Consider the following 19,021-nt stretch of genomic DNA (forward strand, 5'->3'; position numbering starts at 1 on the left):
GTTGTTCCCACATTGACGTTGAGCCACTTTCTCCAATGATGTGTGTGAAGAAGGCAAATTACCATTGTGTGTGTGGGCCCTGGAGCGATATGATCAGTCACTCACACACTCGATGCCTCTTATTGGTTCAAACTGTTGGGATCTGCATCCCAAACGGCACCCTATTCCCAATTTCATGTAACGCTTTAGACCAGGGCCCATAGGGCTAGTGCACTATGTAGGGAATAGGGCAGTACTTGGGATAAAACAAAAGATCTTACGCAGTATTATAGAAAACATCTTAAATATATACTCTGTATTCAAGACAAGAGTATATTTGTCTAGAATATACTATAGCTTCTGATCCATAACATCTTAAAACTAAAGTTAGTTGTCCTTTATATTAAAAACAATACAGGTAAAATGGAGAGTGTAGGAATGCATGTGTGCTTGAGGTAGAAAGTGTGTGCGTAGAGGAGTAGCGAGGTGTGTGTGTGCCGGGAGTGAATGAGTATGGATTGCTGCTGCGTGGCTGACGCCTATTAGTTTGTTCACTAACACAATAAAACAGGTAATGAAAAAGACAAGTGTGTGTGTGTGCTTTTCATTTGCGAAAAGGGAGCAACCACGTCAGAGCAAGCAGTAGTGCATTAAATGAAATGCCACAAAAAATATATATATATTCCAGGTGTAAGCATCCGTCACATAGAATCAGCTCCTTTATTAAGTACAGCAACTTGAGGCATTTGCACGGGGAAATCTTTTTAACATGGAATACAGTGTGGGCATAATATGCATAAAAGTACCAGGAATATATTTGTATGCAAGCCTCTTTAGTGTTCTTCATTCGATGAAAGAAGGAGCTCTTGGTACAGAGCTGATACAGTGTATAATCTACATCAGGGTTAGTTCATCAGACCCTTTCTTTTTGCCATTGCATTGTCCCACTGTCAGAGAGTGCAGCCCTGGTAATTTGGAAGGGAAAGAACGTCCGCCCGTCGGTGGGGTTTGGGAATGGGCTCAGTCGTGTAAACAGGACAATCTCATTCATTCTGCAACGGAATGTTCACTGGATAAACCACGCCGCCTCCGTATTCTAAAAACAACGCTCCATTGGCTGTTCTGTAGCCACAGCCACTGTCCACACAGCTAGTCCCTCCCCTTTGGGTTGCCATGGAAATAGTCTCCTGCTGTCCTCATCCTGGGAAAATGTTTCCCACCAATGGAAACAAGGGTCAAAGTGCATGGGTGAGTTCCTCTAATGAGACAAAAAGGAATGGGGGGGGGATGAGGGAGTGGCTCTTCCTCAACAGGTGGGAGGGGCTTATATATAGATTGACAGGGAACATGGGCAGAGGAGTTTACAGGAAAAGGAAGTAATGAGGGGGGGGGGGGGACTACTGTCCGGGACAGTGTTGGTGTGGGCTGGGCAAGGTTCAGGTGTAGCGCGGCATCTCACACTGTTCACAGCGGTTGAGTGCAGGGTGGTTGAGGAAGGTGCATTCTTCACAGCTCCACTGGGCTCCCTCAAAGTCCTCGTCCCTCTGGGGCCCCGCGACAGCAGGCTTGGGTTTCCGCTCCCCCTCTGGGAGAGGGGCACACATACAGGCTTAGCGTCATTAACAAAGAACATGCAGTGCATTCGGAAAGTATTCAGACCCCTTGGCTTTTCCCACATTTTGTTACTTTACAGCCTTGTTCTAAAATGGATTAAATCGTATTTTTCCCCCTCAATCTACACACAATACCCCATAATGACAAAGCAAAAACAGGCGTAGAAATGTGTGTACAAAACATTTTTAAAAAACATCACATTTACATAAGTATTCAGACCCATTAATCAGTACGTTGTTGAAGCACCTTTCACAGCCTCGAGTCTTCTTGGGTATGACGCTACAAGCTTGGCACACCTGTATTTGAGAAGCTTCTCCCATTCTAATCTGCAGATCCTCTCAAGCACCGTCAGCTTGGATAGGGAGCGTCGCTGCACAACTATTTTCAGGTCTCCAGAGATGTTCGATCGGGTTCACTCAAAGACATTGAGACTTGTCTCGAAGCCACTCCTGCATTGTCTTGGCTGTGTGCTTAGGGTCATTGTCTTGTTGGAAGGTGAACCTTAACCTGCTCAGGACCTCAGACTGAGGTGTTCATCAAGGATCTCTCTGTACTTTGCACCGTTCATCTTTACCTTGATCCTGACTAGTCTCCCAGTGCCTGCCACTTAAAAACATCCCCACATCATGATGCTGCCACCACCATGCTTCACCGTAGGGATGGTGCCAGGTTTCCTACAGACGTGACGCTTGGCATTCAGGCCAAAGAGTTCCATCAGACCAGAGAATCTTGTTTCTGATGATCTGAGGCCTATAGGTGCCTTTTGGCAAACTCCAAGCGGCTGTCGTGTGCCTTTTACTGAGAAATGGCTTCCGTCTGGCCACTACCATTAAGGCCTGATTGGTGGAGTACTGCAGAGATGGTTGTTCTTCTGGAAGTTTCTCAGTTCTCTTTTTTACTTTTAATAAATTTGCAGACATTTCTAAAAACCTATTTTTGCTTTGTCATTATGGGGTATTGTGTTTAGATTGATGAGGAAAATGTTTTATTTAATACATTTTAGAATAAGGCTGTATCGTAACAAAATGTGGAAAAAGTCAAGTGGTCTGAATCATTTCCGAATGCACTGCATACAGTCTTAGCATTAGTAATGGGTGGGGGGGATAAAATGATCGATAGTTATACCAAACAAAAATATAAATATGCAACATGCAACAATTTCAAAAATTTTACTGAGTTACAGTTCATAAATCAGTCAATTTAAATAAATTCATTAGGCCCTAATCTATGATTTCACATGACTGGGAATACAGATATGAATCTTTTGGTTACAGATACCTTAAAAGAAAATGGGCCTCACAATGGACCTCAGGATCTCATCACGGTATTTCTGTGCATTCAAATTGCCATCGATAAAATGCAATTGGTGTTCATTGTTCGTAGCTTATGCCTGCCCATATCATAACCCCACCGCCACCATGGGGCACTCGGTTCATCAGCAAACCACTCTCCTACACGACACCATACACATGGTTTGCGGGTTGGGAGGCCGGTTGGACATACAGCCAAATTCTCTAAAACGACATTAGAGGCGGCTTATGGTAGAGAAATTAACATTGAATTCTCTAGCAACAGCTCTGGTGGACATTCCTGCAGTCAGCATGCCAATTGCACACTCCCTCAAAACTTGAGACAGCTGTGGCATTGTGTTGTGTGACAAAAGTGCACATTTTAGAGTGGCGCACTAAAAGGTGCACTAGTGTAATGATCATGCTTCTTGATAGGCCACACCAATCAGGTTGATGGATTATCTTGGCGAAGGAGAAATGCTCCCTAACAGGGACGTAAAAACATTTGAGAGAAATACGCTTTTCGAGCATATGGAAAATGTCTGAGATATTTTATTTCACCTCATGAAACATGGGACCAACACTTTACACGTTGCGGCAAACATTTTTTCACTGTACATACCGCAATATTATTTTGGGACGATAATATTTAGATATTCGACTCCAAGTATATATATATATATATTTGTTTTTTTACTTCAGTACTTAGCGTTAACTAGCGCTAATCAGCTGTTCCTGCGCCAAAACTCCTGGATTTTTCATCCTATAGCTTGTTCTCAATCGTGAGGCAACATGTTTTCAGCACATTTATTTCCCTAACTGACCAAAACTTGTTCTCTCAGCAATATGTTTAGAACATCAAATTGCAATATAAAAATCACAATACATATAGAATCGTGAGAATCGTAATGCATATCGTATCGGCGCCTAAGTATGGTGATAATATTGTCTTGTGAGGTCCTTGGCAATTCCCAGCTCTACTTAGTATCGCACCAACAAACACAGCAGATACTACAAGCTAAACATTGGGCGTCGGGAAAACAGTAGGTTTTTTTAGCCGCTACACCGCTTTTTGCCGGCAGGAGTAGACAGCAAGCCACTTTATCAAGTGTTCTCGGCCATGAGCCGCGCAATGAAATTGAACCAGTGCAATTTTACTCTGAGCAGCGCAAGCCTCGCACGGAACCGCGCTGCTTACCCACTGGTTTCATCCAAATGAATAGGCGGGTCTCGCCCTCTGCAAAACTGGCGTGTCCGGTTCATCAACACACTACCAAACATAACAGGGGGAAAAAGTCCTTCCAATGGGATGTTAACAGAGGGCCTAACTGTGTTCAGCAAGGATCCCATAGGCATTCATGGCAAGCGCAGGGGTGCTGTCCACACTGGTGTCATGGCTAAATTCATAACCTGCTCCTTTATCCTACTACTGTCACATACAGGATCAAATTGCCACACCCTTTCCACTGCTATAGCTGGTGTGTGGTGGTGACCCTTCTGGTGCAAAATGGCTGTCGTATATCACCAATGAGGGTGAGACTATTTCGTGGTGAATAAGGCGAGTTAACCCAATATTACAATATCAAGCACAAAATTAAATTAAGGTCATTACACCACACACACACACACACACACACACACACACACACACACCAATCATACAAATACACAGCACCATTTTAAAAGACCTTTCTGAGAAGGAAATGCTTTCAAAAACATTTGGAGAATGTCCACACAGGGAGTCTCTGCAACACAAAAGTAAATCAACAAAAGCCATGGTCACTCGATCATTCACCACATTTGGTCTGCTGAAGGGGAGTGATCAGAGAAAATTTGAGGAAAAAACTAAAACAAGCAATATTCTGTAAAATGTAATACAAGGCATTATAAAAGGCTCATACATGCATAAAACAAGTTATAAAGCGCTAGGCTATACCGCACAGGGGAAATCTGCAGTTCAAACAATAACAAAGCAGACACCCCACCACTGTTTTGGTAATCAGCTGAGGTACGGGGCTGGAGAAATGGAACCACTCTCAAACTCAAGAGATATAGATGCAAGGACTGACCATCCATGAAACCAAAATTATAGTTTTAACCATGTTTTGAGGCTATACAGCAGGGCTGCCCAACCCTTTTCCTGGAGATCTACCGTCCTGTCGATTCTACTAATTAGCCGCTCAACAAGACCTTAACTAGCTGAATCAAAACTGCTAAATTAGGGTTGGACTGAAAACCTACAGGACAGTAGACCTCCAGGGAGAGGGTTGGACTGAAATCCTACAGGACAGTAGACCTCCAGGAAGAGGGTTGGGCAGCCCTGCTGTACAGTGTTGGTTTACAATTACGTGGTTTACAAGAAAAACAAGCTTATATTTTGGCTTCTGGATGGGGTACGACAGTTTAACTAAGATCATGAAGCATTTATAATTTATATTATTCAAGAAACAGAGGGTATATATAATTCATTTAAGTCCAAAAACTGATGTACCAACCACAAGAAAGTCCTACCAATGTTTACAGTGGTAAAACAGACGATATCACGTTTCTCACCTTTTCTTCCTGGCTTGGGCGGTACCACCGGACCGGTCTGAATGTTCTTATAAAAGTTGTTCTCGGCTTGTGGATCGAACTTCCCTGGTGAAAAATGACACAACTCATACAGCACCTGTTGTTTGACACCTGAATGTGTGCTCTTGTACATTGCATCTTCAAAAGCCCGTTTGTGTGTGTGTACCTATAGACTGCAGCAGATCCGTCTCCTTCAGGGTGCAGTCGACATCAATCTGAAGCTGTCTGTTCAGACTGCGCAATCGGGTCATCTCTTCAGGCTGGAACAGCCGTAAAACACCGGTGGGTTGGATGAGACGACAACAAAATGTAGACAACTCTGCATTGAGACAACTCTATACCCTGCATTGATTTACTGTTTGTATACAAATTTCACAGAATATATATATATATATATATTTTTTTACATGTATGTAGCTAATGTGCGTGTGTTTGTATGTGTGCCTTCAAACGTGTTTGTGTGCCTATGCATTCAAAGGTGTGTGTGTATGTGCAAAAAAACAAACATGTTATGTACAATGCCTTCAAAAGGAGTGTGTATGTGTGCACGTGATCGTGCATTTAAACTTCACCGATGTGTTTGTGCCTATGCAATCACATCTGCTTGTTGCTCCCCCCCGTGTGTGTGTGTCCCCCCCTCTTACCCGGGGGATGAGGCTGCTGCTGTTGACTCGCCTGAAGCGTCTCTGGAGGGCGTCGTACTCCATGTCGTTGACGTCTGCCTTCAGCTGCTCCAGCTTCTGCCTCTCCATCAGCAGCTCCTTCAGCAGACGCTCCATCCGGGCCCTCTGGTGCAGCAGGAGAGCTGGGGGACACAGTGGTGGGAAGACAGGGCTTCAAACAGGTGGGACGGGTTGGGAGGTGGGCCGGAAACGGCGGGCGGATGTGCAGGAATGAATACATCTGTGGTTCTGTGAGCGCAGGCACACACACACACACACACAAGCGTATCCGTTCATAAGCCGTGCTTACCCTGGGTGTAAGCGTAGTCGTCGGAGCCCGAGCTGGAGCGGCGCGGCATGCGGTTGGCGATGTGGCTGACGATGTTACCGGGCAGGGCTGAGATGGGCAGGATGGGTGCCGGGGCCAGCGCATGATGCTCCCCCTGGTCCACCATGTTGAGCAGAGATTCAGGAGGGGAGGCCACTGGAGGGGACCCTGAGAGGGGCCTCTGCTGCTGGGCCTGGCCTGGGGACACTTTGATCTTAAAGGTGTAGCCCGCCTGGCTGCCTGGCTGGGGTGAGGAGGTGGGCCGGGGCCGCACGGGGCACTGGTGCAGGTAGACCCCGGGGTGGAAGGCAGCAGAGCTCCCCCCGCTCAGGCTGAGGCCCCGCTGGGGTGAGCTGGGCGAGGGGCTGGTAGCCATGTAGAGAGTCTGTCCCGGGGGGCAGTGCACGGGGGAGTTGCTGCGGGTGCGCGGGCCCTCCAGGGTGATCTCAATCTGGTTCTTCAGGGAGCTCTTGGGCAGGTACGGCCGGTAGATGGGCTGCTGCTGCTGCTGTTGCTGGTGGTGGTAGGGCATGCTGGCCAGGGTGGGAGGGCTGATGGGCAGGAAGACATGGGTCTGCTGGTGCTGGGGTTGCTGTTGGGGCTGCACCTGCTGTTGGGGCTGCACCTGCTGTTGGGGCTGCACCTGCTGTTGGGGCTGCACCTGCTGTTGGGGCTGCACCTGCTGTTGGGGTTGGTGCTGGGGCGAGCTATAGGGGGACTGGTAGGTGGGAGTGGTGTAGGGCGAGGGCTGATACACAGGCTGCCCGGACGAGGGCCAGGGGGAGGGCTGGGGGCTCTGGGAGGGGGAGGGCCGGATGTAGAGGGCATTACCACCACTGTTGCCATAGTGACCGGCGGGGATCTGCAGGGCCTGGGGGGCGTTGGGCAGGTTCTGTGACAGAGTGACAGTGATAGGGTTCATGGTGTAGCGAGGAACGGGCGAGTAGGTAGGGGACATACCCTGCACGGGAGGCGGAGTGGGGGTGCTGGCCGTGCGGCCCCCGTGGTCATTCATGAAGAAGGGGTTGTATCCCAGCGAGGGGGCTATGGTGGCAGGGGCCGAGAGGGGCTCCGTGAAGCCGACGCGCTGGGGCTCGATGTGACCGTCACTGGAGCTGTGCACCAGGGAGCGCCCGCCTCCGTTGGCCTTGCCCGCCTCCGAGGGGGGGTAGCCCCCTAGCTGGATGTGCAGCATGTGGTTCCGGCTCAGGCGGACCTCTTCCGGACTTTGGTACTCCCCATAGAGGTATCTGTTACTCTCCTGAGCTAGCAGGTGGCAGCATATATCCAGGTTATTGTTGTTCTGGAGGAGGACAGGAGACAGCATAAAAGGTTCAGTGATGGGGCCCAGACTGATGCTGTAGCCCTATAGGGGTCACTGCTCTGTGGATTTACAGAGGCATACTAACTTCCTGGGGTCATAACAGATCAACTAGACCACACAAACAACTGTCAATGTAAAAAAAGAAGTTCAACTCTTTATTCTCCCCAATTTCATGGTATCCAAATTGGTAGTTACTTTCTCGTCCCATCGCTGCAACTCCCGTATGGACTCGGGAGAGGCGAAGGTCTGGAGCCGTGTGTCCTCCGAAACACAACCCAGCCAAGCTGCACCGCTTCTTGACACAATGCCTCGCTTAACCCGGAAGCCAGCCGCACAAATGTGTCGGAGGAAACACCGTACACCTGGCGACCGTGTCAGCGTGCACTGCGCCCAGCCCACTACAGGAGCCGCTAGTGCGCGATGGGACAAGAACATCCCTGCCGGCCAAACCCTCTCCTAACCCGGACGACGCTGGGCCAATTGTGCGCCACCCCATGGGTCTCCCGGTCGCGGCCGACTGCGACAGAGCCTGGACTCGAACCAGGATCTCTAGTGGCACAGCTAGAACTGCGATGCAGTGTGCCACTCAGGAGGCGATGTTCAACTTCATATATAGAAAATAAAGGAGAGCCGCACACTCTAGGAGCTCAGATGCAAAAATATTTAATTACCAACGTTTCGACAGGCAAGCTGTCTTCATCAGGGTACAAAGACAACTTCATATATAGGCATATATGTGTAAGCCTAGATCAGTGAAGCAGCATACAGGCATTTCAATGAGAGAATCAGTGCATGTTTGTAGCCTGTGTGAGCCCCAAATGGCACCCTAATCCCCTATGCAGTACACTAAAGCCCCTTTCCACTGGCCTTAATGGGCCCAACCTAGGTTGACTTCAAAGCGTTTCCACTGCCTCCAGAAATGCAAAATTATATAATGTTGCTAGGCAGCCAATATGTGACTGCAGCTGGCTTCTAGCTAGCGAGATGTTGAAGAATGAAATTCACCCTCACCATGCTGTAACTAACATTACCCCATACTCCTGCCAGTGCCAGCCAGACTCAGAGCCATGTATTTAGCTAGCTGACATTAGCGTTGTCGTTAGCATAAAAGGCTAGCTAGCTTAATTCCTACCTCGCATGCCATGGTCTATTAGCTAGCTAGCTATCCAAGCAAACCAGATGACAGCTAGCTAGCTTTCGATACAGCCTGGCCAGCTAAAATACCCGTTAGCTTGTTTAGACTGATTTGCTAGCTAATGTTAGGTAGCTAGCTAGCATTGAGGGCTCTGTTCTCATAAAGGTTATTGTTTAGTGAAAAAAATGAATCAAGGATCCAGCTATGGTGGTAATTTGTTTCATGTCTAACTACTGCAGTACTGCTGGTCCATGTGCCCAGAAGAGCTAGCTATTTTTGTCCGCATCCAGCAGTGATCAGCTTGGTGGTTGCATAGTAACAGCATCACCAACCCGAATTCTAATCGAGCTGGCACCAGTCAGTTGTGAAACTGGGCTGTGCTGACTCGGATTTCCTTAGACCCAGCTCGAAGTTGAGAATTCCATTCGAGCCAGTTCGAATTTGGCCCTAATTTTAAGAGCCAGTGGCAACAGGGCTTAAATGTTACTTTTGACCAGGGTCAAGTAATACACTATAGGGAATAAGGTGTCATTTGGGACACACACTATAATGTGTGTGCTCATAGCTGTCTGGCTACGGTAGCATACCTGCAGAAGGCACTGGGACACTACTCCCTCTGGGATCTCGGGGAAGCGCTGCTTGAGGTCCTGCAGGATGTGATAGTCTAACTGAGGGCCTCCCTGCGCCATCCTGAGCCCACAGAGAGAGTCACTGAGCTCACAGCCCTGAACGCTGCTGCTGCACCTGTGCTCTTCTCATCCCCTACACACACACACACACACACACACACACACACACACACACACACACACACACACACACACACACACACACACACACACACACACACACACACACACACGTCATCATGAAAAGCTCAAAACAATCTTCAGTCGTCATTGCATCACATCAGCCCAGCCAGACACCATTAAAAGTCTGCACCACGAAAGTCTGTCGCCAGATCAGTGCTTTAAATAGCAACATGGGTTAGAAGACGTGCTTACAAACGGAAGGAGGATTTTTGGCAGCTTTGGTCAGCGGTTCCTCTGCAGAAACAATGTAATTAGGCGACACATATGTTACGGACAGTTTATGGGCCCTAATGACCAGACAGACAGGCCGATAAAGCAGCAAGGAGAGGTTAGCCGGGCTAAAACTGGTCAATAACCCCATCCGACAATTCACACAACAGACGGGGTTGGCTGCAACAGACAGACATGGTATCTGTCTCGTGTGTTAGTTTAGTCATCTCAATGCACCAAGCAACGACCTAAAATCCAAGACAGCTTGCTACCTAGCTAGATAACACGACATGCACGTCACATTGACAAGTGTTACCTACGTCAGCCAACTAATTCATACTGATCACTAACGTGTTTGCAAGCTAACTAAACGAACAAAGCGTTCGCATCAGCATCTGTGGCATTTTAGCCATCTAAGTTACCTAACATTATCCCGCTGCAGTTGATAATAGTGATCTGACTCAATTTCTGGTCAATCATGCTATAACGTCAACTGACAAACGTTACGTTAGTTGTTCTTATTGGTCTTAGCACGTTAACTAGCTAGCGTTACTTACACGGGGGGGAAAAAACTAACGTTAAATAGCTAACAACCTAAACAAAATAGCGCGCCGTCCACATACTAATTTAGCTAAGTAACTAGAGTGACCAGCTAGCTGGCTAACTAAACTAGTTGGCTACCTACTATTGTCGTTTTTGGATAAGCGCGTTTACTAGACAAATAGGCAAGTATGTTGATTGCTAACGTTAGCTAGCTAGCAACCATCAAGTATCGACACAAAACAAATCTTTAGTATCGAGTTAGAGATTAGCTAATGTTAACGTCGATAACGTTAGCGGACAACTTCTTACTAAAGCGCCGTTGACCAGAAAGGCACACACCAACAAGTAATCTGACATAGAGAAGCTAATAACGTTAACGTATCTAGCCAGCGAATCTACAGATGTTAGCTAGCTAGTGAGCCGACTACCACTAGTTTGCTAGCCAGCTCACATTGTATCGAAACCAAGATTTAGCTAGCTAGCGTTACTTCGACTTACCATGAGATTACTCACTCTTGTCATGGACCATTATAGCTACAGTTTCAGAGAAAGCCCATTGATCTGATATTTTCCGAAAGTGGCAGACGAATATGTATTTAACTCTTGATAGATAAAGCGATTTATGTTTCATTCCAAGACAAGGCCGTCGTCTACACAACGTAAGAAATTGGATCTATCGCGATAAAAGTCAACTTTTCGGAGCAGGAAGTGGAATAAATCTAAGTTGTTGGTACTGCGCATGCTTGTCTTTTGCGCCCCGTCCAATTGAGCCTCCCTTCTTTCCTTAATACATATGTAGATGTGGTTTAAGTACAGTAATTGTAATAACTGTTTGTGAGGCGAATCCTATTATGTGTCATTTGAAATTTCCTCTTACAAGGGACACACGTATTTCGTTACACCCGCAATAACATCTGTTAAATATGTGTATGTGACCAAGGGAAGGGCGTCATGACGAGTTAGGTTATTATCGGACACAGTCCAGCCAGTGTAGGCCAAGCTTGCCCAAGTATTGTAGGCTATAGCATATAGGCCCTGGGTCATTATATTTCTTAGGCCTATTGATTGCATATTGGAAAGGTTGTTCCGTCTATGTGTTACAAATATGCAATAAAAATTCAATGCAACAAATTATGCAAGACACTCCTCTTTTTAAGGCAATATTGCCTAATTGATAGCCTGCCCTGAAGACACATTTATTGACAGTTATCAAATAGCTTAAAAGTTGAATTAATAATTTTAAAAACGAGCTAATAAAAAATGGTACTATAGTTAAAAAGTCCATAGTTGTACGGCGTCATGTTGGCTGATGCGGTGGTTACCATGTAACCGGACTGGAGTCTTTTACGCAACAATGTGGACCAATGTCATGAACATGGGCATACAAAATCCCACGCTACAATTAATGAAGTTATAGGCTATGATAAAAGCAAAGTGTCATGAAACGACATATTAAATGTTGTGCGAAAGAAGAACAGGAGCGACTTTCAACTGCACATTTATTGGAGGTCGGTGATGACTGTGTTGATTACTATGATCAAACAGAGAGCAATGACGGAGTCGGTGCCTGGTCGCAAGATGCATGTAGTTACAGGATTGATATTTGCACCAAGGGCAAACTGTCCAGAAAAATAATGTCGTATCAGAGAAGAGAGTGTGCAGAGAATAAATGTGATGTCATATCGCAATCTCACCATTACAACGACCGTGAGCGGTTCATTGAACAATACAAAAGTGACAGATTGCGCCGTTTCACCTGTCACACACATATCCCTACACATCTGGGGACATGGGTGGTGCTGAAAAGCTGCGAGGAAGAGCCCCTCGATTTTACCATGCCACAAATCAGAGGTAAAAACAACAGCGCTACTGGAGACTACTTGGAGCAACAATATGCACTTATATCTGAAAAAAGAGACACGTTATCCAAACACAAACAGACGGATGAATGTAAAAAGTTATCTTCTGCATGGTAAGCAAAAAGGCTACTATCAGTCTGATGATGTGAACTTTTAGAGGCGTGCTCAAAAATGATATTTCCAATAGGCTACACTTTATTCTAGAAACCCTGGAATACATATCATAGGCAAAAGACAGATGTAAATTTCACACCAAAATTGATATCATTCTCTTCTATTCTATTATGTCTAGTTTTGGTTGATACAGATTAGAGCCAGCGAAAGTCTGTCCATGCGAAATCTTATGTAAGGTTTTATTACTAAAAGACATGCCACTGTTACTGAGTTCAGGAAAAACTCTGATTTCCCAACAGTGTTCAAGATGATGAAATGCTCTGTTTTACCTGCCACGCTATGCTAAGGTCATTTCAAGTGAGTTAACCTACATCTAAGTTTTACCTTCCCAGTTTACTTCCACACTAGAATGATTCATATTGCTCAACAACACTTTGAATGCTCTGTAGAACCACGAGATTGAATCTGGAGACCTTGGTTACGTCCCAAATGGTGTCCTATTCCTATACCTATACTTTATCTCTTTTTCCATTAATCTCAGAATTGTGGAGACAAGGAGCTGTCCTACTATGAGCCAATTGGCACAGTCTACTCACCTATCAACAACATGGGCATTAAGCTGCTGACAGTGCAACAAACACACACCTCGTTGGACGCCTTGCGGAGGAACCAGCGACTCAGGAGCAGCGCTGTCACCAGGAGGCACCCACGAGCCAATAAGAGTGCCACCTTAGGGGGCATCTCCCTGTCAACATTCAAAAACAACGTGGTGTGGTGTAACGGCTATCGAGAGGCCTCTTCCATGCAGACCGCCGCTCTCCCTGATGTTCCCAGTTCTTCATCAAAGAAAGGAAACAATAAGGCTAATCCATTTAGGGTCAAAGGGTCGAGAAGGCCCCTTCCAAGTCAGAAGTAAGTCCTGCAAGGACAACGCCAGAGTTGAGCTCTTAGAGTCAAGCTCATCAGTTGATTTAAAAAAAACTGTTTTCCCAACTGGGATAATGAAGTGATTGATTGATTGATTGACTGTGATTGATTTGTCTATGATGTGGTTTATGTGGGGGAACCTAGATCTTCAGTTTTATGAGAACAGAATTGATGTGCAGGATGAATATGTCGGTCTGTATGGTACGTTGCAGTGGGACCAGGCTTGGCCGCTCCTTTCCCGAGTCATCTCCTCCCAGGGGAAGATCCATCACCCCAGGCAACCAGCTCTCCTCCACCACCCCCCTACCTCCATCGCACCCCTGGAAGTCCAGCTCTACATGCTACCTGACCCCTCCAGAGTTGGCACCCACTAAGCCCCTGGTGGTCCAGCAGAGGAAAAAGAGGTCAGTCATGTCAATGCAAAGTAACAGCCAGACTATGACCTGATAACCAGGGTTTGAGGATCAAGGCTATTTCTATCATGTTGACTCATGTTGATTCAGAAAATCCCAAATTGAGATTTAATTCAGGAACACCTTACTTCAAGCATGCAGGTATAAGACCTTATGATCTGGTTATAATGCATTGTAACTTGTCACGAGTATGTATGACCCCCTTATAATATCTTATTATCATCTCATAATGATTGTGACTAAATAACAGCCATTTGTGAGCATTATAGATTATAGATTGCATTGACATTGTGGATGACTGTATGTTGTATTGTATTAACCTGAATGTCTTTCTCTCCACAGATGGTGCCCTCTCCAAGATGGTGAGAGGGTTGGCTTTGCAGAGATTTTGTTGAAACAGAGGATAATGGTATTACATTAAATGCATTTACATTTTCTATGCTAATGTAACAGTTTAGCTTCCGTCCCTCTCCTCGCCCCTACCTGGGCTCGAACCAGGGACCCTCTGCACACATCAACAACTGCCTCCAACGAAGTATCGTTACCCATCGCTCCACAAAAGCCACGGCCCTTGCAGAGCAAGTGGAACAACTACTTCAAGGTCTCAGAGCGAGTGACGTCACCGATTGAAGCGCTATTAGCGCGCACCCTGCTAACTAGCTAGCCATTGCACATCGGTTACACTAATTCGTATCATACTAATACTAAATACTAATACTACATACTAAAACTAATACATAGGAAAAGTTATAATTGTGTTACCTTCTATGTACTGTGTAATTCATTCCCTTTACAAAAAACAGGTGCACTGCCAACTTTATCCATCACCACTAGAGGGCAGCAGTGACTGTTACTAAAGCTTTGGATCATGAATTATTACAGTAGGTAATAAGAACATCCACTTGTTTCCCTCAAATCGAAAAAATGAGGGGTACATATGAAGATTAGTAACTCAACATTTGTTTTGATATGTATATTTCCAAAGAGAATGGATCAATTATGGAACAGAAGATTTGCATATATTTAAACAGGAGAATGGATCAATTATGGAACAGAAGATTTGCATATATTTAAACAGGAGAATGGATCAATTATGGAACAGAAGATTTGCATATATTTAAACAGGAGAATGGTGTGAAAACATAACAATCCCAGTTTACTGATAAATGGTGAACCTGATTTCTATGTTGGCATAATATTACTACTACACTGTATTGGTCATTGAGTTCAAAGTTGACAAGTGTTTACTGAATTATATCAGCACATAAATAAAAGAAGCTGGTCCACAATATAAGATCGCGACAGAATCTCAGGTTACCAAAATTGCTCACGCTTTTCAAATGGGTAAACCAGAGTCAATCGCTGACCCAGATCAGAGCTGTGGATCATGGAAAAGTTATTTGTAATTGATAAGTCAACTGCTCTGCTTCTGGGCACTTGGTCACCGAGCCAGGTCTCACTTGTCATGGGCCTAAATATAGCCAGTGGCTGTTAACTGATAGTGCTGACATTATACAGTGCCTTTGGAAAGTATTCAGACCCCTTGATTTTTTCACAATTTGTTACGTTACAGCCTTATTCTATAATGGAGGGGGGGGGGGGGAAAACTCAGCAGTCTAAACACAATACCCCATAATGACAAAGCAAAAACAGTTTTTTAGAAATTTTAGCAAATGTATGAAAATAAAAACAGAAATACCTTACTTAATAAGTATTCAGACCCTTTGCTATGAGACTCGAAATTGAGCTCAGGTGCATCCTGTTTCCATTGATCATCCTTGAGATGTTTCGACAACATGATTGGAGTCCACCTGTGGTAAATTCAATTGATTGGACATGATTTGGAAAGACACACACCTATCTATATAAGGTTCCACAGTTGACAGTGCATGGCAGAGCAGAAACCAAGCTGTGAGGTCGAAGGAATTGTCCGTAGAGCTCTGAAACAGGATTATGTTGAGGCGCAGATCTGGGGAAGGGTACCAAAACATTTCTACAGCATTGAAGGTCCCCAAGAACACAGTGCCCTCCATCATTCTTAAATGTAAGACGTTTGGTTGGAACCACCAAGACTCTTCCTAGAACTGGCCGCCCGGCCAAACTGAGCAATTGGGGAGAATGGCCTTGGTCAGGGAGGTGACCAAGAATCCGATTGTCACTCTGACAGAGTTCGAGAGTTCCTTTGTGGAAATGGGAGAACCTTCCAGAAGGACAACCATCTCTGCAGCACTCCACCAATCAGGCCTTTATGGTGTGGCCAGACAGAAGCCATTTGTCAGTAAAAGGCACATGACAGCCCTCTTGGAGTTTGCCAAAAGGCACCTAAAGACTAAGACCATGAGAAACAAGATTCTCTGGTCTGATGAAACCAAGATTGAACTCTTTGGCCTGACTGCCAAGCGTCACTTCTGGAGGAAACCTGGCACCATCCCCACGGTGAAGCATGGTGTTGGCAGCATCATGCTGTGGGGATGTTTTTCAGAGGCAGGGACTGGGAGACTTGTCAGGATTGAGGCAAAGATGAACAGAGCAAAGTACAGAGAAATCGTTGATGAAAACCTACTCCAGAGCGCTCGGGACCTCAGACTGGGGTAAAGTTTCACCTTCCAACGGGACAACGATCCTAAGCACACAGCCAAGACTGGACTTGAACCCGATCGAACTTCTCTGGAGAGACCTGAAAATAGCTGTGCAGCAACGCTCCCCATCCAACCTGACAGAGCTTGAAAGGATCTGCAGAGAAGAATGGGGAAACTCCCCAAATACTGGTGTGCCAAGCTTGCAGAGTCATACCCAAGAAGGTTGTAATCGCTGCCAAAGGTGCTTCAACAAAGTACTGACTAAAGGGTCTGAATACTTATGTAAATGTAATGTTTACATTTTTTATTTGTAATAAATTAACAAACATTTCTAAAATCCAGTTTTTGCTTCGTCATTATGGAGTATTGTGTGTAGACTGATGAGGGGAAAAAACAATTGTATCAATTTTAGAACAAGGCTGTAACCTAACAACATTTGGAAAAAGTCAAGGGGTCTGAATACTTTCCGAAGGCTTTGCATCTACTTACAGAGACACCTAAAGGAAACAGAGATATTTTTGGTCCCACCGTGCAAATCATTGGAACCAGATTTCACCCTTGTGCCCTGTTCAAAAATGTGCCCAAGATTTGTCTGGAAGGATCTGGAATGGCAGAAAAAGTTTTCAAAAATAATCTTGAATTCCCATTTTTCGTGTCTCTCAATAATATAGTTTAAATTAACAAGGCTATGTAGGCACAAACTAATAATAAAATAAAAAATACTATTCCATTGCAACTATTCCATAACTTGTTACTCTGTGTTGGAAAGGTTTATAGTCCTTGAATGATAGCTGAATGATAGTCCTTGAATGATAGCTATAATGATCTCCTGTAGGCTCTCTATGCTAGCAGCAACTTAACCAGAGACTTACACCTGTCATAGTGGCCTCTCACCTGTCAAGTCCCCCTGCAGCTGAGCTCACACACACCACAGCTGGGACTCTGTGACATTCCCCTGAAACAGCACCTTCCCATGGATGTTGTAGTGGCCATAATGTAGTTCAGTGGAGCACAGCGCCAATCTCTGGACTCCTGTAAAAAATAAAGGTCTACAGCAGTGGACCTCTACACATCCTTCCTTTAAAGCGGCAATCAGCAGTTGAAACAATAACAAAACGTTCTCCCCGTTCCCATTTTGGTAAAAAGCTGAGGGATAGGGCTGGAGAAATGTATCCACTCTCAAATTCATAGGCAGCGCTATGGATGCAATGACTGACCGTCCACGATATCGAAATTCTAGTTTTAAATATGTTTTGAGGCTAAACAGTGTTCGTTGACATTTACTGTGTATAACAACATTAGAGCAAAACAAGTTATAATGAGCCGTATTCTTCAAGAATCAATGGGTAATATTATTAATTTACAAGTCCAAAAATTGATGTAGCAACTTCAGGTTACCCCTTTAAAGGGAGAAGTCTAATGACAGTAAGTCCCCGATCCCAGTAGCAAAAATTCACCAGAAATGACTTGATTTGCTCTCTACGTTTGTGTTTGGGGGGGGGGATCTTATCTTGCCACTTCAAAAGCAAGACACTTGTCTGTGTGCCACCACAGTTAACCGCACGGACAAGGCAGCTCCTGGAAAGGAGAGGCCCCACCAGGTCACAGGGGGTGACATGCCGGCCGTGTCGCAAGACACTAGTCCAGTCTGATACTGCTGCCCCGCAGTCAGACCTGCCACCAGTTGGCAGCTTTCATCCACAACTTTCATCTCGTTTTACACACGTGTATGTGTTGTCTGTTTCAGCAGATGAGCCAATTATAGATAGGCAAGCTACTCATCGATACAGACATCTCTCTTATGTTGTTTTCACATAAAGACATTCTGATGTATTGGTCTATCTTGTGAGACAAGATATACCAATATTTTGAGGGAAAAGCGATGTACATATAGTAAGTAGTATCTTAGCTTGGGTATCCTTTTGGCAGGGGTATCATATTATATCACACTTACCAATTAAAGTTAATTGAATTATTACGGTAGTGGCCATCACTAGACCAGTGCCTCTGACCCAGCATAGTGAAAGTCTGACGAGACGTTCCACTCCAGGGCTGGACAGACATAGGGGTGTGTGGGCCGTACCATTCTGAGGCTGGTCGAAGGGGTGTTTGGCCGTGCCACAGCAGCTGAGGCTCAGGCCTGGCCTGATTCAAACGACCTGTCGCCAGACTTGATTAGTTCCCACAGCTGTGGGGCTATTTAAGGCAGTCTTCTTGTTGTCCCTGATGGCTTGAGGGTCTCTGGTTGGGACCAATACCATTCAGTCTTGGGATTCAAGGAACTGACTCCACCGTTCACACTACCCTCTGTCCCAAGAGAGGAGGTGGATGGATGAGGTGGGGTGAACACTAGAGAGCAGCTGTATGACACTGGCACCCGTTGCTTTTTTCACATCATAGTAATCCGTGCTCTTGAAACACTATTTGGTGTTGTCCTAGCTTTGATGACATAACTTCTTCAGTGGACCTGTGTCAAAGACAATCTCCACAACTCCCCAGTGTCCTTCTTCTCTGTAACCTGAGCAAAGTCTCACTGTGTCCTATCTGTCAAATCAACGATTTCAAATCTTACATCGTAGTATACAGTAGGCCAATTAGAGTAGCTTATTGATGAGCTTTGAGGGCACTATGGTGTTGAACGCTGAGCTGTAGTCAATGAATA

At 45.4% G+C, this 19,021-nt stretch overlaps 2 protein-coding genes across 2 annotated transcripts; one reads left to right on the forward strand and one right to left on the reverse strand.

The window, feature by feature from the left end:
* Positions 1–657: 657 nt before the first annotated feature.
* Positions 658–11,165, reverse strand: LOC120054628 (TGF-beta-activated kinase 1 and MAP3K7-binding protein 3-like). The gene is made up of 7 exons (XM_039002117.1): positions 10,966–11,165; positions 9,490–9,664; positions 6,426–7,746; positions 6,098–6,258; positions 5,620–5,713; positions 5,436–5,519; positions 658–1,564 (listed from the first exon to the last, which is right to left on the reverse strand). Exons 2-7 carry the CDS (start codon positions 9,589–9,591, stop codon positions 1,416–1,418), a joined length of 1,911 nt encoding a protein of 636 aa, XP_038858045.1. The 5' UTR covers positions 9,592–9,664; positions 10,966–11,165; the 3' UTR covers positions 658–1,415.
* Positions 11,166–12,961: 1,796 nt separating this feature from the next.
* LOC120054629 lies at positions 12,962–14,298 on the forward strand. The gene is made up of 3 exons (XM_039002118.1): positions 12,962–13,352; positions 13,580–13,771; positions 14,123–14,298. The coding sequence occupies exons 1-3, from the start codon at positions 13,048–13,050 to the stop codon at positions 14,199–14,201; spliced, it is 576 nt and encodes a 191-aa protein (XP_038858046.1). The 5' UTR covers positions 12,962–13,047; the 3' UTR covers positions 14,202–14,298.
* The last annotated feature ends 4,723 nt before the right edge of the window (positions 14,299–19,021 follow it).

The sequence above is a fragment of the Salvelinus namaycush genome, chromosome 10 (assembly GCF_016432855.1).
Source record: "Salvelinus namaycush isolate Seneca chromosome 10, SaNama_1.0, whole genome shotgun sequence".
Taxonomy (NCBI): Eukaryota; Metazoa; Chordata; class Actinopteri; order Salmoniformes; family Salmonidae; genus Salvelinus; species Salvelinus namaycush.